At 42.7% G+C, this 26,629-nt stretch overlaps 1 protein-coding gene across 1 annotated transcript in view; it reads left to right on the top strand.

The window, feature by feature from the left end:
• Positions 1-835: 835 nt before the first annotated feature.
• The window catches only part of LOC124798743 (cytochrome P450 6k1-like), a gene marked incomplete at its 5' end in the record, with an annotated part of 45,454 nt that continues 19,660 nt past the window's right edge, over positions 836-26,629 (top strand). Inside the window, 4 exons of the mRNA XM_047262271.1 lie at positions 836-977; positions 3,167-3,405; positions 13,054-13,316; positions 23,847-24,037. Of these exons, the coding sequence (XP_047118227.1) occupies positions 836-977; positions 3,167-3,405; positions 13,054-13,316; positions 23,847-24,037 (835 nt within the window). The remainder of the gene's footprint in view (positions 978-3,166; positions 3,406-13,053; positions 13,317-23,846; positions 24,038-26,629) is intronic.

Raw genomic sequence — 26,629 nt, forward strand, 5'->3', positions numbered from 1 at the left:
GCACCTACACAATGTAAAACTGACGTTTGTGTAAATGTTACCTCAAAATATGGTGAATTTTCACAGCATAAAATTACATCCATTTGTTGTTTGGCCTTCCTAGTACTAAACTACTGTGCTTCTAACAATTTAGGTCCAATTGTAAACGTAATTAGTTTTTTTCTTTCATTACCCTCACGGGAAAGTTTCATTTAAATTGTAACGAAACAGCTGATTAAGCCGGTGGCGTAGGAGAGCTAGAAGACACTGTCAGTAGTAGTCATGCAGTGCGCACTCTATGTGGCTTACGTGGCGCTTGTAGGCCAGTTTGAGGTTTGTTTCCGGGCTTGATCGACCGCAAGTATTTCGTGAATTCGTCCTCACTGCATTTCCCTGCAACACTGTGCTATGTTGTAAACAGTTTTCGTTTACGCACTGTACCGCTCTTTTACTTTACACGTTTCATAAGCGCTCTGCTAATTACTCCTTAGCCGGCCGAAGTGGCCGTGCGGTTAAAGGCGCTGCAGTCTGGAACCGCAAGACCGCTACGGTCGCAGGTTCGAATCCTGCCTCGGGCATGGATGTTTGTGATGTCCTTAGGTTAGTTAGGTTTAATTAGTTGTAAGTTCTAAGGGACTAATGACCTCAGCAGTTGAGTCCCATAGTGCTCAGAGCCATTTGAACCATTTTTTTGAATTACTCCTTACTGAATGTTGAAATTATACTTTAATCGCATGGAATGATAACGCCGTTTATTTATTTGTGTTCCAGACTGAAGATGGGTCTCTACTTCGACTCCTGGATGACAGAACTGTTCGTCGTTCTGTCGGTGGCCTTTTTCACTTTTTACTTGTGATTCGACCGTGCTTACAAATACTGGAAAAACAAGGGAGTGCCCTATGTGGAGCCAAGCTTCCCGTTCGGAAACGTGCAGAAGTGCTTGCTGGGCCAGCAGACTCTTCCAGACTGGGCTTACGACTTGTACAAACAGTTACCAGGTAGGCAATTCGTGACAGATCTCTCCTCGCGGTAACGTCTGCTTATCGACGCGATGACGAAAGTCACTCTTGTTTAATTATAAAGGAAACACCAACACATCAACAACTTCCTGCCCTACATCGTGTAAGGTGATCCCATTTCAAAGTCATCTCATAGTTCTACTAACTTCTCAATAAGTAAAGCTATAATATATGCAAATAAATCCGCTCTGAACTCAACCCCATTTTTATTTACAAGTTTGATAAGAAAAATCGTCTTTCTGGAAAGAAACTGTTTAGAAGAGTGTTGTAGTTACAGGCACATCATCTGAAGCATGTGGTAAATCGGTGGAAATCAGAACGGGGAACGTAAGGAAGGTAAACCACTGGGGAGGGGCATCAACGCAGCGTCGGTAGAGGCAGAACAGAGAGAGCAACCTCTGATGTAGAAATGGTTGTGGTGAAGCGGCAAGGGTTATGATAACGGTCGCTGACAACAAGAACAAAAACTAGAAATAAGAAGTGATAAATGAAAAGTGTGGTCAAGTGTCTAACTGGAACGCTGTGAGGCCCACACATCTCTAGGAGTGGTACCTGATAGATCTCTCACTTCCAAGAGGCACTGCATTGGTTGAAAGTGAAAAGTCTCCACAAGGAACGATATTGTACGGAAACTGACAGGATCACAGCAAGTTAGTCAAAGTGAAACTCTACGGACTTCTGTAATGGCACGTTGCTAGCCTGTAGCAGCATGTTTTGTTTGGTATATTTCAAGATACGCCTAACACGTGAACGTAGCTTTCAATGACATCACGTCGGTAAATGCCAAACGACGCATCGCTTGGTTTAAGGAGCGTAAACATCAGACGATTTAACAGTGGGAACACTTTGTGTGGAGTGACGAATCACGGTACACAAGGCGGCGAACCGGTGGCAGGGTGTGGGTATGGTGACTGCCTGGTGAACGTCATCTGCCAACGCGTGTAGTGACAACAGTAAAATTCGGAGGCGGTGGTGTTATGGTGTGGTCGTGTTTTTCATGGAGGGGACTTGCACTCCTTGTCGTTTTGCTTGGCACTATCACAGCACAGGCATACATTGATGTTTTAAGAGCTTTCTTGCTTCCCACTATTGAAGAGCAATTCGGGGATGGTGATAGCATCTTTCGATCGAGTACCACTTCATAAATGCACGACCTGTGGCGGAGTGGTTACACGACAATAACATCCCTGTAATGGACTGGCCTGCACAGAGTCCTGACCTGAATCTTATAGAACACCTTTGGGATGTTTCGAAGCCCGAATTCGTGCCAGGCCTCACCGACCGACATGGTTACCTCTCCTCAGTGTAGCACTCCGTGAAGAATTGACTGCCATTCCCCATTCCTTCCAGCACCTGATTGGATGTATACCTGCGAGAGTGGAAGCTGTTGTCAAAGCCAAGTGTGGGCCAACACCATATTGAATTCCAGCGTTACCGATGGAGGGCGCCACGAACTTGTAATTCATATTCACCCAGGTGTCCGGATACTTTTGATCACATAGTATAGCTGCGAATAAGCAAAGGAAGATAGCGCAGCAGGAGAGAACCTATCCTGTGTATGGACACGAACCGCACCCGCAACGACTGAAGTCAAGGAGGATTTTCCATGAAACATCGACGGCTCTTAGAACCGTTGCTGAAATACACACTTGAGACACATAAGCACCACGAAAGAATATCCGAGTGGGACAGAAATCGGTAGATCTGATGTACATGAACAGACAAAAAAATGATTAAAATTTCAGAGAATTGGACGATTTATTCAAGACAAAGAGCTTCAGAAAATGAACAAGTCAATAACGCGTTGGTCCACCTCTGACCATGGAAGCTGACGGCTGAAGAATCACTGGAGGAAGTGCATTATGCTAAATGGGTGAAAGGGGGGCGGGGGGGGGGAGGAGAGAGAGAGGAGATGAACAAATCGAAAAATATAATCAAAAATACCGTGACGCTGCCTTCTTGAGATCTTCACAGACTTGCGAAACATAGCGTAATACAAATATCACTCATTAAATGTATTATGTTCAATTTATTACCTTTTCCTTAAGTTTAATCAGCACAGAATCGCGTAGTAGCAGTCACACATTTGTACATGTTTAATTTAGTGCGTAAGCTGTTCTTCCAATGCTCTCACTCACTTGCCTTTTCTGCGTTTTTCTTTTTCCCAGGAGGACGCTTTATTGGGTTCTATTCCTTCCGCCGGCCACACCTTCTGGTACGCGATCCAGACCTGATACGCCACATACTCGTGAAGGATAGTTCAACCTTCGTAGACAGAGGATTCTTCATCGACGATGAAGAGCCTCTCAACTACAACCTGTTTCTCCTGGGAGGGCACAAGTGGAGGCAACTGAGAGTCAAGCTGACGCCTACGTTCACGTCCGGCAAGTTGAAGGGCATGTTCAAGGTAAGCTGAAAGTAGTGCCAGTACAGTGCAATTCACTACGGAGGTGGCATTTCTGAATGAACTGTGGTCTCTGACTGCTAAGAGGGAGAGTAAAACTGTTAGCATAAAACAGGTCAACAGCCATTACTGGCATTCCTCATTCTGTTCTGGTCAGGTCAGAATAATGGGAGACAATTCAAAAACCGAATGCGACTCGGCGAATAAAGAAAAATGGTGGATTCTGAGAGTAATTACGAGAGGAAGGAAAATAGGCAAAAGGAACAGCTAACTTACTAGAGACAAAACGTAATTACGAGTGTTGTTCTTGTGTTCTTCAGTCCAAAGACTGGTCTGTGCAAACCTCTTTATCTCTGCATATCTTCTGCAGCCTACATCTATTGGAACCTCAGTTTTCCTCTGCAATTTATATCCCACACACTTCTCTCCATTACCACAGTGACGAGTCCTTGATGCTTCAGGAAGTGTCGTATCAGTCGACCACCTCTAATGGTAAAGTTATGCCATAAATTTCTCTTTCCTCAATTCGACTCAGTACCTCCTCATTTGTCATTCAATTTACACATCTGATTCTCAGCATTCTTCTATAGCACAGTATTCCATATTTTCTAGTCTTCTCTTCTTTGAAATGTTTACCGGGAACGTTTGTAAGGGGTACTACTACAGTCAGAGGTATGGGCTAGTAAATGGCACCATTCTCCCCTCTCTGGTTCTCTGGAACTATCGGAGCTGAGCACATTTTTTTTTACAGCAGGGGCATTGTCTCGCGGCTAAGTTCAACAATGGCCAAGTGTCACCGGTCAAAACGCGAGGAGGGACACGATTTTCGGATTTCTTGCCTAACGGTAGCGAGTAATTACGTAGCATCCAACTCATTTGAACAGTTTTGTAAAGCGATGAATTATAAGATTGTAAGAACTACGAGATTGGTTTGATAATTGTGAGTAATGACTTACTTTATTTCGCCGAAGTTGCGCATAACTGAATATGAAACCAGAAGAGAAAATACTATCGTCATTCGTAACCAATAGCTTCCATTGGCGGAATGTACTATTATCTCTACACTAGCTGAATATTGGCGTTTCCCAGGCATGTATCTATTCTAGTTTCCCATCTCCTCATTTCACCTCTCTTTGTCCGTCTCCTCTTTCACCCCTCTCTGTCCACGTACCCCACCCTCTCTCTCTCTGTTCACGTCTTCCAACCTCACCCTATGTCCATCTCCTCCTGGCCCTCCCTGTCCATCTCTTCCCTCCCTTTCTGTCAGTCTACACCTCTCTCACTCTGTCCATCTCCTCCTCACCCTCTCTCTGTTCGTCCTCTCCTCCCCCCTCACCGTATTCTCGTCTTTCCCTTTTCTATCAATCTCCGCTCTCCCCACCCTCTGTCCAGACAGACCTCTTCTCTTTCTCTGTCCATTTCCTCTTCCCCTCTTAACTGTTCACCTCATCCTCCCTCTCTCTCTGCCTATCTTTTCCTCCCCCTGTCTCGGTCCATCTCCATTTCTTTCCAGATTGTAACTAATATGTTACATATAATTGGTTAAAACCGTTCCAGGGGTTTATAATTACCTTCTTATCCATGACTTTGCCCACGTACATACATGTCAAATGTATTACACATATATGTTTAAAATACTGCATAGGTATTTGCACACATATTTTACCTGTATCTCTGGCCAATTTCGCCCTGCAGTTTCATGTCCATGGAGCTCGACGTTTATGACCATCTCCTGAACTACGTGCTGTAAAAAGATACAATTTTGCAGCTACGTTCAGTGGCAAATGTACCTACTGTTTGCAAAATGTGTTGGGAATAAAGATAGATGTAAAGAAGTAATAAATTAAAACGATATGCAAGATGCCGCAGTTTTCCACTCATCTCCGTACTCACGACGTCATATCTCCTGACTTATGTCTCGTTCAGTTATATAGTTTTCTGGATACATTCAGTGGCGTATGTGGATACTGTCTGAGAAATTTGTTGTGAATATAGTAGTAAAGAAGTAATGAATTAAAACACCATGTATTATGCGGAAGTTTTGATGCATCTTGGTTCTGACGTCGTATTTTCTGAACTATGAGTCATGCAATGACATATCTTTGTAGGTCCATTCAGCAGCAGATGTGGGTGCTGTTTGTGAAAATTGTTGCGAATAGAGTTTGTAGTAATGAAGTACTAAATTTAAACATCTTGCTTGACGCAGCACTTTTTGACGCATCTCAATGTTTATAACGTCATATCTCCGGAACTATAGTAAATTCTGTGGTATATGAAAATATTGCCTGACAAATGAGTCGTCAATACAGTGAGCAGTAAGAAAGCAATGTATTCAAAAGTCATGCGTCATGCGGTAGATTTTCAGTGTGAAGAGCGAAAATGTAGTAAGCAATAAACTTTTTCCCTCTCATCATTTTGTGGCTGTTGTCAGTGAGAAAAAGGTTCGAAAAGGTTTCAGTTAAGTAAAACGTTTGTTGCAAGTCTCTAGCGATCTAATTCTCAAATAGTGAATGATTGAATTATGGGTATACGCACATCGCGGGCTACTGTGTGTTTTTACCCCCACCACCACCCCGTCGACACGTAGGTCTCCTTACCCCCAAAGCGATGATATCCATACAGCGATAAATGTACCGAGTTTGGTTGAAACTGGACCATAGTTTAGTAGGTGATGTGGAACATATATACAACATCCATTTTTATAATATGGATGGATTTATCAAAAGGCTACTACGAACAGTTGTAACATAAAACATTAATTCGGAAAAGCAATACGGAAACAGCAAACTTTAAGGAGAAAGTGGAATACTTGCATGGTCTAGGCTTTATTAGGAAGGGGGCTACTTGTAAAAAGTCAATGTTCGTGTAGCGGTCTCCAGTCCAAAAACTGGTTTCATACAGATCTCCATGCTATTCTATCCAGTGCAAGTGTCTTCATCTTCAAATAACTACCGCAACCAACAGTCTTCTGAACCTGCTTACTGTATTCATCTACGACCTTTAGCCCCCACACTTATCTTCAGTACTAAAATTCGTGATCGCTTGATGTCTCAGAAGGTGTCCTACCAGCCGATATCTTCTTCTAGTCCTGTTGTGCTACAAATGTCTTTTTTCCCAGTTCTAGTCAGTACTTCCTCATTAGTTGCATGATGTACATATCCAGTTTTCAGCATTCTTCTGTAGCATCATATTTCAAAACGTTCTATTCTCTTCTTGTCTAAATTCTATACCGCCCACGCTTCACTTTCATACATGGCTGCACTCCATACAAATACTTTCAGAAAAGACTTCCTAACACTTAAATCTACATTCGATGTCAACAAATTTCTCTTCTTTAAAAACGCTTTCCTTGACATTACCAGTCTACATTTCATATCCTCTTTGCTTCGGCCATCATCTGTTATTTTGCTGCCCAAATAACAAAACTCATCTACTACTTGAAGTACCTCGTTTCCTAATCTAATTCTCTCAGAACCCCCTTATTGAACTCATCTACATTCCACTACCCTTGATTTGCTTTTCCTGGTGTTCATCTTATGTCCTCCTTTCAAGACACTGTCCATTCCATTCAACTACGATATCCTTTGCTGTTTTTGACAGAATTGCAATGTTATTAGCAAAACACAAAGTTTTTGTTTTTTCTCCTTGGTCTTTAATCCCTACTCCAAATTTTTCTTTGATTTATTTTACTGCTTACTCACTGTATAGATTGCATAACATTGACGGAGTGTCCGAGCGGTTCTAGGCGCTACAGTCTGGAACCGCGCGACCGCCACGGTCGGAGGTTCGAATCCTGCCTCGAGCATCGATGTGTGTGATGTCCTTAGGTTAGTTAGGTTTAAGTAGTTCTAAGTTCTAGGAGACTGATGACCTCAGAAGTTAAGTCCCATAGTGCTCAGAGCCATTTGAACCATTTGAATAACATTGGCGATAGGTTACAACCATGTCTCACTCCCTGCTTGCTCAGTGTAGAGACTGAATAACGTTAGGGATAGGCTACGACGCTGTCCCACTCCCCTCTCAACCACTGCTTCCCATTCATGTTGAAACACCCCCTTAGAAAAATTAAGAATGACAGTGCTGGTAAACCTCTACGTTATTTTATTTTCAAACAGCTGAGCAAAACTGAACATACTCAGACATTTCTCTCTTTACTTATTCTGATCAACACTAAACTGACACAATATTTTTAGCGCAACGCAATCTGACTTTCAATAATCCCTACAAAAGAATGGCCCTGACTAACAATAACCTATACCTTTCATGAGTCACTTACCTCACAAAAACCTTCGTTACTCGAACTACTGCAACACAGCGAGCGCCAATACTGCCAGCTAAATAAAAGATTCTATCTACTGAAGGCACTAACTACTGATAGGCATAGTCAGAAAATGAAGGATTTTGATAGAGAACAAACAATGTATTTACGAGGGCAGTTCAATGAGTAATGCAACACATTTTCTTTCTCAGCCAATTTTGGTTGAAAAAACCGGAAATTTCTTGTGGAATATTTTCAAACATTCCCGCTTCGTCTCGTATAGTTTCATTGACTTCCGACAGGTGGCAGCGCTGTACGGAGCTGTTAAAATGGCGTCTGTAACGGATGTGCGTTGCAAACAACGGGCAGTGATCGAATTTCTTTTGGCGGAAAACCAGGGCATCTCAGATATTCATAGGCGCTTGCAGAATGTCTACGGTGATCTGGCAGTGGACAAAAGCACAATGAGTCGTTGGGCAAAGCGTGTGTCATCATCGCCGCAAGGTCAAGCAAGACTGTCGGATCTCCCGCGTGTGGGCCGGCCGTGCACAGCTGTGACTCCTGCAATGGCGGAGCGTGCGAACACACTCGTTCGAGATGATCGACGGATCACCATCAAACAACTCAGTGCTCAACTTGACATCTCTGTTGGTAGTGCTGTCACAATTGTTCACCAGTTGGGATATTCAAAGGTTTGTTCCCGCTGGGTCCCTCGTTGTCTAACCGAAGACCATAAAGAGCAAAGGAGAACCATCTGTGCGGAATTTCTTGCTCGTCATGTGGCTGACGGTGACAATTTCTTGTCAAAGATTGTTACAGGCGATGAAACATGGGTTCATCACTTCGAACCTGAAACAAAACGGCAATCAATGGAGTGGCGCCACACCCACTCCCCTACCAAGAAAAAGTTTAAAGCCATACCCTCAGCCGGTAAAGTCATGGTTACAGTCTTCTGGGACGCTGAAGGGGTTATTCTGTTCGATGTCCTTCCCCATGGTCAAACGATCAACTCTGAAGTGTATTGTGCTACTCTTCAGAAATTGAAGAAACGACTTCAGCGTGTTCGTAGGCACAAAAATCTGAACGAACTTCTCCATCTTCATGACAACGCAAGACCTCACACAAGTCTTCGCACCCGAGAGGAGCTCACAAAACTTCAGTGGACTGTTCTTCCTCATGCACCCTACAGCCCCGATCTCGCACCGTCGGATTTCCATATGTTTGGCCCAATGAAGGACGCAATCCGTGGGAGGCACTACGCGGATGATGAAGAAGTTATTGTGCAGTACGACGTTGGCTCCGACATCGACCAGTGGAATGGTACCGTGCAGGCATACAGGCCCTCATTTCAAGGTGGCGTAAGGCCGTAGCATTGAATGGAGATTACGTTGAAAAATAGTGTTGTGCGGCTAAAAGATTGGGGAATAGCCTGGTGTATTTCAATGCTGAATAAAACAACCCCTGTTTCAGAAAAAAAATGTGTTGCATTACTTATTGAACTGCCCTCGTACATTAATAATCTTCCAAATATCAGTTCATGATATCCAGTATTACAAATTTCCTCTTTCTGACGGACACACGTCCAGATCGTCTACTCTCCAAATTCCGTCATCTCTCTCCCCACATCCACCACTGCTGGCGGCTCACCTCCAACTGCGCAACGCTACGCGCTGTCCACATCCAACTGCCCAACACTACAATAGCAAATATTCCAACAATACAAACCAGCCACAGACTGCACAGAGTACAATCAGATCAGTGATTTTCATACAAAGCGCTACGTGTCGTTACCAACATAAAAACCTAAACAGCCTACTTACATAGCACCTCCAACTGCGCAACGCTACGCGCTGTTCACATCCAACTGCCCAACACTACAATAGCAAATATTCCAACATTGCAAACCAGCCACAGACTGCACACAGCACTGTCAGTGATTTTCACAAAGGGCACTACGTTGCGTTACGAACATAAAAATCTAAACAGCCTAGACTTCCGTAGCCCCTCAAATCAAAAACATGTGCACGTGAACGTTTCACTAGGTATATCACTGTAATTGGAACTGAAGTAGAAACTTTCTTTCAAACTGAAGTAGACAGGCTACCTACTGTGAGCTAGTATCGGTAGAGGTTATATACGACAGCCAGATTATATTAATAATTAGTTCCTTTCACCGATCGTCCGAAATTGTTTTATGCGATAATTATTTTGAGCAAATAGTTCAGGAGCCCAGACGAAGCGTGTATGGTTGTGATAACATATTAGACCTGGTGCGGAGCGGTAAACAGTGCCGCCGCAGCCTCTCAGCGACAAACAGTCCTAAGGAAACAGAGAACGTCATGACCAGCGTCGTTGGTGACCACAAGATCGCTGTAGCCAAACAGAATACCGTAACATCCATATCCACCAGAAATAAACGCAAAATATATCTGGTAATGCGTGAGATCGTCAGGAAAAGAAAAAGTACTCATTAGTTAGTTTATTAAAGAACGAAATATTCACTCTACAGCGGAGTGTGCGCTGATATGAAACTTCCTGGCAGATTAAAACTGAGTGCCGGACCGAGACTCGAGCTCGGGACCTTTGTCTTTCGCGGGCAAGTTCGCTACCAACTTTTATTTATTTATTTTTAATTTTTTTTTTATATTAGGGCCTCCCATCTCCCCTTCTAGCCCTTCCATTCGCTCTTCTTCATGCGCCTTCTTCGGCGAGCTTCAATGCCTCACTTCATTTTTTTTGTTGTTTTTAGTGGGTTATGAAACTGAATTGCATCTTGAAGACAATGTTAGAAAATTGTAAATTGTAATCCGAACTGATTACGGTGAAAATAACTCTCTCTATAATACTATTGACTGCATTAACGGAACGCAAAATATTCTTCCATTAGAATTTAAACAAAAGTGAGAGAGAAGCAAAGTTAAAAGTAAGATAGGAAATTAAACTTCTTCAGTGATGCACGTCTTTTGCATGAGAATAGTTTTTCCTTACTATTCTTATGCTATGGCATGACTCTGTTCCTTCTTGGGAAAACATGCTTTTTCGGGGTTCTGTTGAGGCCTTCACGGCTACCGTATCGGTCCCGGGGCACACGAAGTCCCCACCGTACTCCACCCTCAACAGCAGTCCTCTACTTTGGCAGTCTATCTTGTCGGGTCGTTTTCATATTATTTAGGTATTAACCGATGCCTTGTTTCTGAAACAAAATTTGCATCATATTTCCGAACTTCTTTTTATGGTCTTTGTTGCGGTATATTTTGAAGTATCCGTCTTTCATATATTCTCGATATTCTTGTAGATTGTCATTGCCTTTGTTGTTAACGACATAATTGACAAAATTTCCGAATAGTCACAAGATGGCATTGTTTTTTTGTGGTGGAAAGGAAATTTCTTCTGGGAAGAGTATATCGATTAGTGTGATTTCTCTTCCATCGGTCCGTTTGAGAAAAGCGACTTGCAATACAATGTCATTCCAAATATTCTTGTATCCATTACAGATGAAGCGATGCTTTAAGGAGTCCAAATTGTGACATTTTTGGCACACATTGGTTGCTTGTAGTCCTATTGAATAGTTTTTCATTGGTACTAATAATGTTGGTGACAACACTATACCATGTACCAACTGAGCTACCCAAGCACGACTCACGCAGTGTCCTCACAGCTTTACTTCTGCCAGTACCTCGTCTCCCACCTTCCAAACTTTACAGGAGCTCTCCTGCGAACCTTGCAGAAGTAGCACTCCTGAAAGAAAGGATATTGCGGAGACATGGCTTAGCCACAGCCAGGAAGTTTCATATCAGCGCACACTCCGCTGTAGAGTGAAAATTTCATTCTAGAAACATCCCTCAGGCTGTGGCTAAGCCATGTCTCCGCAATATCCTTTCTTTCAGGAGTGCTAGTTCTGCAAGGTTCGCAGGAGAGCTTCTGTAAAGTTTAGAAGGTAGGAGACGAGGTACTGGCAGAAGTAAAGCTGTGAGGACAGGGCGTGAGTCGTGCTTCGGTAGCTCAGTTCGCCGGCACGGTAGGTCAGCGTGTTTGGTCAGAGGGTTAGGTGCCCTCTGTAATAAAATAAAATTAAAGAAAACACAAAAACAAAAAAAACTGAGTTAATCGATCAACAACGAACTTAAACGGGTGTCTTACGACGTCCGCCCCGAGCAGATGCAACGAACAAAAGCGAGCAAAATGAGATTTTTTTTAAAAGAAAGAAAAAAAGAGGTGGTAGCGCACTTGCCCGCGTAAGACAAAGGTCCCAAGTTCGAGTCTCGGTCCGGTACACAGTTTTAATCTGCCAGGAAGTTTAGTTTATTAAAATTTATTAAGTTATTACAAAAATTTTAGTTCCTAGTCAAATGGTACAAATGGCTCTGAGCACTATGGGACTTAACTTCTGTGGTCATCAGTCCCCTAGAACTTAGAACTACTGAAATCTAACTAACCTAAGGACATCACACACATCCATGCCCGAGGCAGGATTCTAACCTGCGACCGTAGCAGTCCCGCGGTTTCGGACTGCGCGCCTAGAACCACTAGACCACCGCGGCCGGCGGTTCCTAGTCCGCATTTTCATAAAGCACATAATTTTAATTTCTTTACGTAAAAGTGGTCTAGGCATGAAAGTATTTTGTAAAAGAATAAAGTTTTAGCGAAATATGTTAAAAAACGAAAAAAACATCCGTTTGACGCCTTCCTGAGACAAGCACTCCACTCCTTCAAATTTAACTACATTGACGAGAAAACATCAAAAATAATTAATGCAAAGTAATGAAATTTCGGGAATACGTTTGTCTAGGTAACATATTTAAGTGACTAACACTTCAAGATCTTCTTCAGTATCTTCCGGTATGCATTACTGCTAGAACACTGTCAGAGAGCGGTGTCTCTTTTTTTCTCCAGCAGTAAAACTTCCCTTTATAAGAGAACGCGACACTGGTCTCCGACAGTATTCTAGTAATAGTGGATACCGGAAGATACTGAAGACGATCCAAGCAGAGGGGTCCAAACGTCGACTATTTTAGAGGAAACATGACGCGGCCCAACACCCCAGAAGATTTTAACTTTAGTAACCAGTAAGTGTTGTTGCTGATAATTCTTCCGGGTTATATGGCCGTGGTCCATGGAATTTTTCTGTTCCTAACGTTTCGTCCAATACTACGTTGGACATCTTCAGAGGTATGGCTGGTCCTGCTGAGTCGGCAGCCATACCTCTGAAGATGTCCAACGTAGTATTGGACGAAACGTTAGGAATAGAAAAATTCCATGGACCACGGCCATATAACCCGGAAGAATTATCAACAACAGTACCATCCGGTCGTGAAAGCCTTCATTGTATAACTAGTAAGTGTGTTGGCGGGAAGTCCAGTTCGGCAGCTGAACTCTGTGGTCGGTGCGGGCAGACGCTGCAGGTGTGCGGCCAGCAGATGGTGGAGGCGCTGGAGACGCCGGCGGCGCGCGCCGAGGTGGTGGAGATCCGCGAGCTGGCGGCGCGCTTCACCACCGACATCATCGCCTCCGTCGCCTTCGGCATCGAGGTCGACAGCCAGCGCCAGCCCGACAACGAGTTCCGCCAGTGGGGCCGCAAAGTGTTCGAGCCCTCCGTGCCCGGCTACTTGGCCGTCGTCATGAGCTTCCTCAACCCGGATATAATGAACCTGCTAAGGTTGGTGTTTCTACACAGATGACCTCATTAAACAGTAACCACATTGTTGACAGTAATAAAGCATTATGAGGGGTACAACCGACTGTTATCTCCTCGCCGTCTCCTTCCACCATTGAAGGGGTGGCCAAGAATTCGGCTGACGAGCTCGGGGGGAGTGGCGCGGCGCTCACCCTGGACGGCACGCTTCCCACACCGCCGTGGAGGGGGAAAAGGAGGAAACTGAGGATGCGTCGCATTTGAGTGGCGGTGCAGTTGCACAGCATGCGACTTGGGTGTTATATTTCACGTTTCTCAACAGCACAGATAAAAAATAAAACAAATTTCCAGTATTATTCAACAATTTCACAGTGTTTCACACTAAAGTTGCCATCTGATCGTGGTGGTGGTGGTTAGTGTTTAACGTCCCGTCGACAACGAGGTCATTAGAGACGGAGCGCAAGCTCGGGTTAGGGAAGGATTGGGAAGGAAATCGGCCGTGCCCTTTCAAAGGAACCATCCCGGCATTTGCCTGAAACGATTTAGGAAAATCACGGAAAACCTAAATCAGGATGGCCGGAGACGGGATTGAACCGTCGTCCTCCCGAATGCGAGTCCAGTATGCTAACCACTGCGCCACCTCGCTCGGCCATCTGATCGTGACCTATATAGTTTAACCCTTTCAGACTCTGTGGTTACAATTGTGTACTTTAATTTTCACGACGTCTTAACAGCAATAGAAATATTTTTCCTCAATTGGGACCTGATGTACACATTTGTGAATGTTCATTCCTTTCACCGTGCACAAGTGCTGCCATCTGTTATACAGCGCTATAAACATATCAACAGATTAATGTAGCAGGGCAGAGCAGTTTGTGACCTTGAAAGTACCTGGTTTGTTTGATTTATTTATTATAACAATCAATATTTCAAAATCATTTGTTTTAGTCAACAAAAAGAAGCGATGTTTTTCTGTGTGCACAATTGTAGCCATGAGGACTCAAGAACAGTGTTTTAGATAACACTGAGTATCTTGTGTTTCCTTCACATGAAGTGCTTGTTGGAACAGTTTTTTTTTATCCTGACGATTGTATGAGTTTTGACTGGGATTTATTCAAAACATATGAAGTAAGTTGTATTACTAGGTATTGTTACGAGCAACAATTAGGAAAATAGACATAGCATTGAAGCTCCAGTTGATGACAATGTCGTTAGGTCTACTGTCAATTATTATTTTGGGGAAATACCACTACTGATATTATTATTTGTGAATATTTCAGTTCTGTTCATCATGTCGAAGAAACAGTATTTCAACACTGAGCGAGATGCAGATGCAATTTTAGTGATGCTCCTGAATGGAGAGGTATCAGATTTCGATTTATCATCAGATGAAGAATCAGTTCCTGATGAAGAATCCTACTGTACTTCAAGAGAGAAGGAGGCGAGAGCGGGGGCTGACAAAATAAACAGGGGAGAAATCAATGATGAGTCAACTGCAAATAATGAAAGTGATGTGTGCAGTGACAATGATAACAACGATAGTGATATTCAAGACAGTGATCCACTTACCAACAATGAGCTCAGTGATGTAAAATACATTTTGTCTGAAAAAAAGGACATCAAGTGGCGTCATCGTTCTCTCTCTATACTGGATTCATATTACGAATGCGAACAATGTATTCAAGAACAGGAAATACTTTCTCCTTCAACTTATTTCAGCAAGTACATTACCGATGATCTGTTCAGTACTATGGCTGATATGACAAACCTATATGCCTTGCAGAGTGGAACAATTAGCAATTTCAAACAAACTATAACAGTGGAACTCCAAATCTTGTTTGGGCTTCATATAATTATGGAAACTCTAAAATTTCCTAGACTCCGAATGTATTGGGACACAACATTGAAAATGCAATTATTATTGGAGAGTACGCCCAGAAAAGATTCTTCCAACTTAGAAGAAATTTACATCTTGTTAACAACATGGCTATACCAGCAGACAATAAAGACAAGTTCTATAAAGTTTGGCCTGTATATACTGCCATCTGTAACAGATGCCTGGAGTTATCTGTGGAGGAAGAGCTTGCTGTTGATGAGGCAATGATCCCATTCACAGGGAAGCTGTCAGTAAAACAGTATGTGAAGGGAAAGTCTTCTCCGTGGGGTATCAAAATGTACATGTTATGTGTTAAGAGTGGACAAGCCTATGATTTTATTCTTTATCAGGGAGAATCGACTGAATTTCAGACATCTTTGTTGAAGAAATTTGGCCAAGGTCCAACAGTAGTTTTACAATTAGCGCAGAGAATAATAAACCAAATGGGGCATAAGATATTTTGAGAATTTCTTTTCTTCATACAAGCTTTTCCAAGCGTTGAAACAAGAAAAAATTTGTGCTGCTGGAACTGTCAGAACTAATCGTTTTGCAAATCCTCCTCTAATACCAGATAAGGAGGAAATGAAGAAGGAAAGAGGATTTTCAGAAGAAATTTGTAGCACAGATGACATAACACTGGTAAAATGGGTTGACAACAAAACAGTTGTTCTAGGCTCTAATTTTATTGGAAAAGGAGAAATTGACAAAGTTGAACGCTGGGACAAAAAAGAAAGTAACTATGTTACTATCGATAGACCAGAGATTGTAAAATTCTACAACCATGGCATGGGCAGAGTTGATCTTTTTGATCAATTGATGTCATAGTACAGAATTTGTATAAAGTCAAAGAAATGGACACTTTGAGCAATTTTCCATGCTGTAGATTTTGCTGTGGTACAGAGCTGGCTCGAATACAGGAAAAATGCCAATGCAGTTGGTCTACGAACGAAGAAAATAATGGATCTCCTACACTTGCATATGAAGCTGGCTGATGTTCTAGTGTTAAGTGGGATGGATACCTCAAATAGAAAACGAGGCCGACGATCTACCACACCCCAGATACATCTGTTCAAAGATGACAAGGAGAAACTAGGCCTCCTGAAGAGATTCAGTATGATGGAACACAACATTTGCCTCTTCAAGAAAGTGGTGCTCTGCCTATCAGGTGCAAATTTCTGGGATGCAAGGTGCTTTCACGAATAAAATGTGAAAAATGTAACGTACACCTTTATTTGTCAAAGGGAAAAAAATTGTTTCCGTTCATTTCATGTCAATTAGAACCACATAATGAACATAATTCCTGACTCATTTCATTTTTAATCAAAACTAAGGTGAATTTTGCATGTCTTTTGTTTGTAAATGATTTCAAATATATGTGTGATGTTTAAATAAATTAGTTTTGTCTGCTATGATTTCAGTGTTGATTGAGACACAGTGTACACAAATGTGTACAAAATATTTTTTTAAAATGGTAACATATATTTTTATAAATGTTGCTTCTAAAATCATCAAAAATCAAATGCACGAATTTTCGTCGAAATATTGTTAACACTTTTGGAGCCTCATTATGGAGACGTGGAAACTCTACCTGAGGAAACCGACGTTGACGCCCTAGGCAGTTTTAGTGTTAAAGGTATTTGTCTGTAAAACAGGAATTACCTTGCAGATCAAACAGTTACATCTTCATGCATAGGGGCGCTTTCAGCTGGATCGGCAGACGGTCTCGAAAGCAGCTTGAAAACAGATGTAATACTGGCAGTGTCCTCGAAACGATTAGGAAACCATCCCCGAAATTAATATTTTGAAGGATCAGCCTCAGTTTCGCAAATTTTCTGGTCTTTATCAGGTTTCGGCTAAATTAACCTAGCCTTCTCCAAAAGCATAAAATTACTGTAACATGCCAGAGTGAGGCACAGTCAACATTACAATTAAGACCTATAGTACCATGGTCCCATGTCGAATTAAAACTACTGAACTGAAGTGCAACCCCGGCATCATTTCACGACGTGGTTGGTTGGCAGCGGCAACTACGTTGGCACTGACCGTTGCACGCGGAATTGCACTGAGCACATAGCATCTCGTGCGCGTGCGCATACGGAGATTCAAGGCTGTATGTCATTGGCTGTCTGTATATCACGTGTTGGGGCCTGATAACCGTAATTGTAAGCAAACTAAGCATTATGTAGATGAAGTCCCTATGTGTGTTAACCATACGCAAATTGCATTAAATGGTAGGAAATTTGCTTGGTTGGGTGTACAAAGTTTAAGGTTAATCTTTACGACTTTAAGCACATATGGTTATCGTGTAAAGTATCCCCACTAAACATGCCTAATAGCGAGCACCTTACTTGTCTCACTAATTTAAAACCTCAATCATTAACTACAATTTAATTAGGGTGTAACTGGGCGCACAACGCCCCTGTCATCACACTTAACTAGTACTGACCGTCATAGGTCACGCATATTAAATAGAGTGTGGCGGAGGGCACAAGATCTCCGTCATCACGCTTATGTGCTATTGACCGACATAGGTCAAGTGTACTAACATATAATCTACAATGTACCTTGGAGAGGAATGTGGTGGTCGATGTAACAGGTTGCCGCATACCATGTTCAGACATCAAGCCTCACGCTTCTCTTTAAATTTAAATTTGCCCCACTACTCTTTCACGAGAGTTTGAACGCCATTATAGTTGAATTTAACAATTATGCAACACAGTAAGTAAAACTTAGCTGCTTCAAATACTTCTCCTTTCTATGATACTATAACGTTACGCGCCATGTCGCCTTACTTACAATGTTACCTGTGGAAGAAGATTCCAGTCAAAAGTACATTGTAGATTATATGTTAGTACACTTGACCTGTGTCGCTCAATAGCACGTATGCGTGATGATGGAGATCTTGTGCCCTCCGCCACACTTTAATTAATATGCGTGACCTATGACGGCCAGTACTAGTTGTGATGACAGGGGCGTTGTACATCCAGTTACACCCTAATTAAATTGTAGTTAATGATTGAGGTTTTAAATAAGTGAGACAAGTAAGGTGCTCACTATTAGGCATGTTTAGTGGGGATACTTCACACGATAACCATATGTGCTTAAAGTCGTAAAGATTATCCTTAAACTTTGTGCACCAAACCAAGCAAATTTCCTACCATTTAATGCAATTTGCGTATGGTTAATACACATAGGGACGTCATCTACATAATGCTTAGTTTGCTTACAATTACGGTTATCAGGCCCCAACACGTGATATACAGACAGCCAATGACATACAGCCTTGAATCTCCGTATGAGCACGCGCACGAGATGCTATGTGCTCAGTGCAATTCCGCGTGCAACGGTCAGTGCCAACGTAGTTGCCGCTGCCAACCAACCACGTCGTGAAATGATGCCGGGGTTGCACTTCAGTTCAGTAGTTTTAATTCGACATGGGACCATGGTACTATAGGTCTTAATTGTAATGTTGATAGTCCATGCTACTGCAAACGTCGTCGAACTGTTCGTGCAGATGGTTGTTGTCTTGCAAACGTCCCCATCTGTTGACTCAAGGATCGAGACGTGGCTGCACGATCCGTTACAGCCATGCGGATAAGATGCCTGTCATCTCGACTGCTAGTGATACGAGGCAGTTGGGATCCAGCACGCCGTTCCGCATTACCCTCCTGAACCCACCGATTCCATATTCTGCTAACAGACATTGGATCTTGACCAACGCGAGGAGCAATGTCGCGATACGATAAACCGCAATCGCGATAGGCTACAATCCGACCTTTATCAAAGTCGGAAACGTGATGGTACGCATTTCTCCTACTTACACGAGGTATGACAAGAACGTTTCACCAGGCAACGCCAGTCAACTACTGTTTGTGTATGAGAAATCGGTTGGAAACTTTCCTCATGTCAGCACGTTTTAGGTGTCGCCACCGGCGCCAACCTTGTGTGAATGCTCTGAAAAGCTCATCATTTGCATATCACAGCATCTTCTTCCTGTCGGTTAAATTTCGCGTCTGTAGCACGTCATCTTCGTGGTGTAGCAATTTTAATGGCCAGTAGTGTACATGCCGGAAACTAACGTCTGTTGATTTATGCTCTCTTCATATCTCTGTTTCTGTCTCTGTGTGTGTGTGTATGTGTGTGCTTAGTCAGGACGAGTTGTAGAAAGTTGAATGTAACAGCTGTCAGAGAGTGGCTGAAAGTTACAGTGTTCAGGTGATCTGAGTCTTGTGAGTCTTGGTTTAAATCAGGGCCAGACACGGCACGCTAAATTTCACGCGTGCAGTTTGTGCGGGCTGCGGGTATGCCAAGGGTCGGCCTGTCACTCGGTTTTGCTCGGTCCTTTTCGGAAGTACCCGAAGTAGCGCTGCTTTTCATTTAGCATTGCGGTGCAGCACTTTTCGGTCGGTGCATCTCTGTGAGTTCGGCAGAATCGTTTTGTCAGCGTTGTTTATCCTTCGCTATTTCTTTCTGGTATAAGAATGTTCACAAGTCCAGTGGGCTGTTTGTGCAAAAAGAGGTAATCTAGCGATCCATCATCACAATGCTTTATAATGAATGGGACTGACAGTAGAGAGGCGTGAGCATTCTCAGTTCGCGTAACCGATGGGTACTGCTTATTTCCTATAAAACGACACTTCAGTAGCATGCAGAGAGAATTTCAATATTTAGATGATAATGACAAAGCTAAAAATTACAACTATCGACAGGCGGGATTCACTGTTCTGTACATCAAGAAGTACTTTGTGCTAATTTTGCAGGCAAGGAGCACTTGAAGAAATTGGCGGTACGAAGAGTAAAACTCCTGAGGTCGCACCATTTATTCCATTGTCAGATGCAACAATTTTCAACGGAAGTCAATCACGATTATGGACTATTACTGTAGAGTATATCGGTTAGTTCAAGGGGAATACCTGGAACGATTTTTCGATTTAAGACTCGGTGTCGTTGAATTGATGTAGGAAAAAGGAGTGCAGGAACGAAAATTAGAACATCCGGAATGGTGTGCACACTTCGCATTTTAAGTGGACTTGACTGCACTCTGCCCACAGTAAAACACTGCAAGGTAACTTCTTTCTGAATTGACACCGTTTGCCCTTTCAATTTAATGCGAACTGTGCATGTGCATAACTGATTGACCCGCAAGGTAATTCCTGTTCTAGTGGCAATTATTTTACATTAAACCAGCGTCTACATTGCTTTGGTGAGATAGAGTTTCCATGTCTGCATAATAAGGATGCAAAACTTCTACAATATTTCGTTCGACATATTTGTGTGAAAGATCTTTATTCGATTACGAAACTAAGTAAGTCACAATTACGAGGCAACTTGTGTGTGAAACTCTGTGAAAGAGTGTGCATCTTTGCGTATGTCGATAGTCTGTACCAGACAACAATTATATTATGGCGAGCTGGTATCACATGGGCATACAAAAACTGCCACAGCAGCTACAAAAATGCATCGACAGAAATGGTGATTATGTCTAATAATAGCTAAATGTTCAAGGTATAAACTAATGTAAACCATTGTAGAAATAAACGGGTCTATGTACTCATAAGAAATAGGAGACCTTACTTTTGGGATTACCCTCGTATATGTCACTAAGAGGCAACTTAAAAGTGAGAGTGGCATCAAGAAAAGGAATGTTTTGCCATACTAGACCTCAACGCATTTCACCCTTTCCACATATTGCTCCATCAACGATTCAGTAGCAGTGACTTTCAAAATTATTATTCTCCAAATGGAATTCACAAAAACCACAAGGAAATGCGGAGCTTCGATGCAAGAAGTTGTTTACAGATGAAGCAATGTTTACAAACCGTGGGCTGATAAATCTTCTCAAAGTGAACTACTTGTCATTTATCGTCCGATCTGGTTCCACGTAAGTTATATAGGGGAAAAATCTGGGGATCTTGCTTGCTACAACAGTGCCTCAGCACCTTGCTGATAGTTCACAGAGACTCACGCCATGTATTGACGAGCATTGCCTTGTTGAAAAATGCCAGCGGGATACTGTCGTATTAGAGTTGACACGCGAGGACGGAGAACGTCTGTGACATACTGTTGTGCCGTCAAAAGTCCCACAGTCACTACAAGCCATGCTCTGATACCATAGCCGATGGCTGCCCACACCACGACGCCAGAGGAAACAACGCTGTGTCTCTCGAAATCGTTGGAACTATGAGACCTCTCGTCACCATATTCGCCGGCAATGGTCATCCTCAGCAGTGCAGAACGAAGGTTCATCGCTGAACACCGTTCGACGTCATCCACCAGCCGTCCACATTTCCCTATCACGGCACTACTCCTAACGCACCCGATAGTGTTAACGGCAGCCTATGCGTAGAACCGTAATTCCCTGGGCCGTATGCTGCTGGTCTACTACAAACGGTACGGGATGGCAAAGAATGTCGCTGGCAGTCCTTTACTTGTTCTCAGGTGGCAGGCGCAGATGTGAAGGATTACGTTGTTTAGGTGCACAATACAGCGGTCCTCCATTGTGATGGTGAGACGTGGTCCATTAGAAACTTGATGAGGAGTACGATTGGTCTCGCTTTAGCATGCAGTCGAACATCAGGCCACTATCACACTGGAATGTACCACAAATATGGATACTGCACGATTCGATAGACCAGCCAAACGGAAACCCACGATTAAAGTACTCGGTAGTGAAGCCACTTTATAAAAAGGGAGACAGGGATAATGTTGACAATTATAGACCTATTTCTATGCCATCAGTGTTTGCTAAAGTTATCGAGAAGGTTGTATATACAAGGTTACTGGAGCACTTAAATTCAAATAATTTGCTGTCAAATGTACAGTTTGGTTTTAGAAATGGTTTAACAACTGAAAATGCTATATTCTCTTTTCTCTGTGAGGTTTTGGATGGATTAAATAAAAGGTTGCGAACGCTAGGTGTTTTCTTTCATTTAACGAAGGCTTTTGACTGTGTTGACCGCAAGATATTACTGCAGAAGTTGGACCATTATGGAGTAAGGGGAGTAGTTACAATAGGTTCGCCTCTTTAAGAACAGAAAGCAGAAAGTAATTCTCCGCAATATTGAGAGTGGCAGTGATGTTCAGTCCCAATGGAGCACTGTTAAGTGGGGCGTTCCCCAAGGGTCGGTGCTGGGGCCACTGCTCTTTCTTATTTATATAAATGATATGCCTTCTAGTATTATAGGTGATTAAAAAATACTTCTGTTTGCTGATGACACCAGCTGGGTAGCGAAGGATCTTGTGTGTAATATTGAAACATTATCAACTAACGTAGTTCATGAAATAAGTTCGTGGCTTGTGGAGAATAATTTGATGCTAAATCACAGTAAGACTCAGTTTTTACAGTTTCTAACTCACATTCAACAAGAACTGATATTTTGATCAGACAGAATGGGCATATTATAAGCGAGACGGAACTGTTCAAGTTCCTAGGCGTTCGGATAGGTAGTAAGCTGTTGTGGAAAGCCCATGTTCAGGATCTTGTTCAGAAACTAAATGCTGCTTTATTTACCATTAGAACAGTATCTGAAATAAGTGACAGTTCAACACGAAAAGTAGTCTACATCTCATATTTTCATACGCTTATGTCATATGGTATTATTTTTTAGGGTAATTCTTCTGATTCAAAAAGGGTGTTTTTGGCTCAAAAACGGGCTGTTCGAGCTGTATGTGGTGTAAGTTCGAGAACCTCTTGTCGACCCCTATTCAATAGTCTGGGAATTCTGACATTGCCCTCACAGTATATATTTTCTTTAATGTCGTTTGTTGTTAGCAATATTAGCTTATTCCCAAGAGTTAGCAGCTTTCACTCAGTTAATACTAGGCAGAAATCAAATCTGCATGTGGAATGCACTTCCTTGACTCTTGTGCAGAAAGGAGTGCAGTGTTCTGCTGCATCCACTTTCAATAAGCTACCACAGGAACTCAAAAATCTTAGCAGTAGCCCACACTCTTTTAAGTCTAACTGAAGAGTTTCCTCATGGCTCACTCCTATCCTGTCGAGGAGCTCCTGGAAGAGCTAAAAAATTAAGCAAATTCTAGTGTTACATTGTTGATTTTCTTTATGTAAACTTACGACTGGTCGCCTGAATATGTTTTTTTATATTTCATTTTATCTGTTTCTACTATCGTGTTATAATTTCATGTATTGACTCGTTCCATGACCATGGAGACTTCTCCTTAATTTGGTCCCACGGAACAATAAATAAATAAATAACAATGAGTCCACTTTCAAAGTCTTTCACATGCCGATTACGCCGTCTCAAACGACCACGTGGCACCTCCGCGTCCTGCGCTATGATCACTCAGTACCTGACGCTGCTCACGCCCTCCGTATACTCTGCAGGGTCTGGTATAAACACTAAACACAAACCACACTAATTCAGTCCGATGGCCGTTCTACATGTCACAGAGAATTGCAGTTCTAATAACTGACCTCCACACCGATGGTGAGTACAAGACCGATGTTTCATAGACATCTGATGTCCTCTGGGTCTTTCACTCTTCGGCAGACAATGTACAAAATTTGACTAATTGCTTTTGTTTTTGTGTCACATAATATATTATTTCAGCTTAAGACAGAATAGCTAAATAGCTTCATCCATAGTTTCGCCTTGCAAAAGGTGAATCTGTCTCCAAAATCATCACTATTTTAATTAATAATTATTTTTCTCTTGTAGGTTCAAAGGTGGAGCGGCAGCTATTAGTCACTATTTCAGACGGATGGTTCGGGAGACGGTAAATTATAGAGAGGAGAAAAACGTAAGCAGAAAAGACTTTTTGGAACTTCTCATTCAGCTGAAAAACAAAGGATACGTTGACGTTGACAAGGGGGACGCTGGTGAACTGAATGGCACCGCCGACGTCAGCAGTGAGTTTTCAGTTATATGAGAAAATGTGCACACACTTAACAATATTATTAATAATTATAGTTAAAACTCGGAGATCGATTTCAGCACAAACATGCATAACTAAGCACGATCCTATTTGAGATGGAATGCTATGTCTTTGCTCACTAATCTACTGAACCGGAAACATACACGCGTCATCAGTGTCTTAAAAAGGAGGAGGACCTGTGTCAATTTCATCATGCCGTGTGTGTTTCCAGTTCAATAGTTACACTGGTACATCTTATTGTGTTATGTTTGCTGATCCGGTGACAAAACAGGCATATTGGCTGCTTATTTTCCAGCCAACATGTGAACTTCATATCTGAGACAGCTGTGACCGTATGTGCAGTGGTTGTCCGGAACTATTACTAACCGCTCCGTCGTATGTTGCTTTCTCACACACTGCTGTGTGGGTCCTCTACCATCCTAACTCCACACAAGTTCTCCTTCACACCTAGCAGGACTAGCACTCCTGGAAAAAAAGGATACTGCCGAGAAATGGCTCAGTCACTGCTAGGCGTTAATCTAGAATCAATTTCCACTTTGCTACGAAGTATGTGCTGACTTGTAACTTTCTTGCAGATTAAAACTGAATCCCAGACTGAGACACGAACCAAAAACCTTTTTCTTTTTTTGTGGCAGAGTGATCTACCGTCTGAGTTAAGCACGCGAGGGTCACGTCCACCCTAACATCCTTACCTCCCCCCCCCCTACCCCCTACTCAGAACTACTACCGCCAGTAGCTCTTTCTGACCTCCCAAATTCCAAATACATTTTCCTGCATACCTTGAGGTACCAGCACTGCTGCACGAAAGAAGATTCCGGAGAAATGACGGAAGTAAATCTGTGATGGGAGGTCGTGAATTCTGTCTGGGTATCGCAGACGATAGAACATTCTCCCACAAAAGGTAAAGGTCCCAGGTTCCAGTTGCCAGCCTGATACACAGATTTAGTCTGCCAGGAAGTTTCATATTAGCGTTAACTGCGTTGTAGAGTGAAAATTCATTCTGAAAACAATGCTTCTTGCCATGAAGCGTGATAATGCCCAAGAGTTTGAAAACAGTTATTTGATAATAACGAAATAAAGTGTTTACGTCGAAATTAAGGGAGCCGCCGATGCAGGTAAATTCTTCGTTTTAGGAAATGTACAGCATCTGTGGACACACACATGATTACCCCACCTGTTTCCTAATACAGCTACACTGTGCTATAGTAAGTAATAGCCACTAACTATTAGATATAGGCTCTCAGGTAGATGCTATTTTTCTTGACTTTCGGAAGGCGTTCGATACAGTTCCGCACTGTCGCCAGATAAACAAAGTAAGAGCCTACGGAATATCAGACCAGCTGTGTGGCTGGATTGAAGAGTTTTTAGCAAACAGAACACAGCATGTTGTTAGCAATGGAGAGACGTCTACAGACGTTAAAGTAACCTCTGGCGTGCCACAGGGGAGTGTTATGGGACCATTGCTTTTCACAATATATATAAATGACCTAGTAGATAGTGTCGGAAGTTCCATGCGGCTTTTCGCGGATGATGCTGTAGTATACAGAGAAGTTGCAGCATTAGAAAATTGTAGCGAAATGCAGGAAGATCTGCAGCGGATAGGCACTTGGTGTAGGGAGTGGCAACTGTCCCTTAACATAGACAAATGTAATGTATTGCGAATACATAGAAAGAAAGATCCTTTATTGTATGATTATATGATAGCGGAACAAACACTGGTAGCAGTTACTTCTGTAAAATATCTGGGAGTATGCGTGCGGAACGATTTGAAGTGGAATGATCATATAAAATTAATTGTTGGTAAGGCGGGTACCAGGTTGAGATTCATTGGGAGAGTGCTTAGAAAATGTAGTCCATCAACAAAGGAGGTGGCTTACAAAACACTCGTTCGACCTATACTTGAGTATTGCCCATCAGTGTGGGATCCGTACCAGATCGGCTTGACGGAGGAGATAGAGAAGATCCAAAGAAGAGCGGCGCGTTTCGTCACAGGGTTATTTGGTAACCGTAATAGCGTTACGGAGATGTTTAATAAACTCAAGTGGCAGACTCTGCAAGAGAGGCGCTCTGCATCGCGGTGTAGCTTGCTCGCCAGGTTTCGAGAGGGTGCGTTTCTGGATGAGGTATCGAATATATTGCTTCCCCCTACTTATACCTCCCGAGGAGATCACGAATGTAAAATTAGAGAGATTAGAGCTCGCACGGAGGCATTCAGACAGTCGTTCTTCCCGCGAACCATACGCGACTGGAACAGGAAAGGGAGGTAATGACAGTGGCACGTAAAGTGCCCTCCGCCACACACCGTTGGGTGGCTTACGGAGTATAAATGTAGATGTAGATGTAACATATTTCACACATAACACTATTTATGTTCCCTAGATATTACAATTCCTACCTATCTTCATGAACAACGCTTATCAACACCAGTTGAGTCAGCGCAGGAACACGTAGGGATCCGGTGATGTGGAGTTCCATGTTCAACAATGGCCCTTGAACAGTGTGCTCCGAAACGCTTGTGCTTGCACCATCGTTGTACTCTTTCCTCAGATCTGTCACATGTCGCTGC

This window comes from Schistocerca piceifrons, chromosome 5 (genome assembly GCF_021461385.2).
Source record: "Schistocerca piceifrons isolate TAMUIC-IGC-003096 chromosome 5, iqSchPice1.1, whole genome shotgun sequence".
NCBI classification, from domain to species: domain Eukaryota; kingdom Metazoa; phylum Arthropoda; class Insecta; order Orthoptera; family Acrididae; genus Schistocerca; species Schistocerca piceifrons.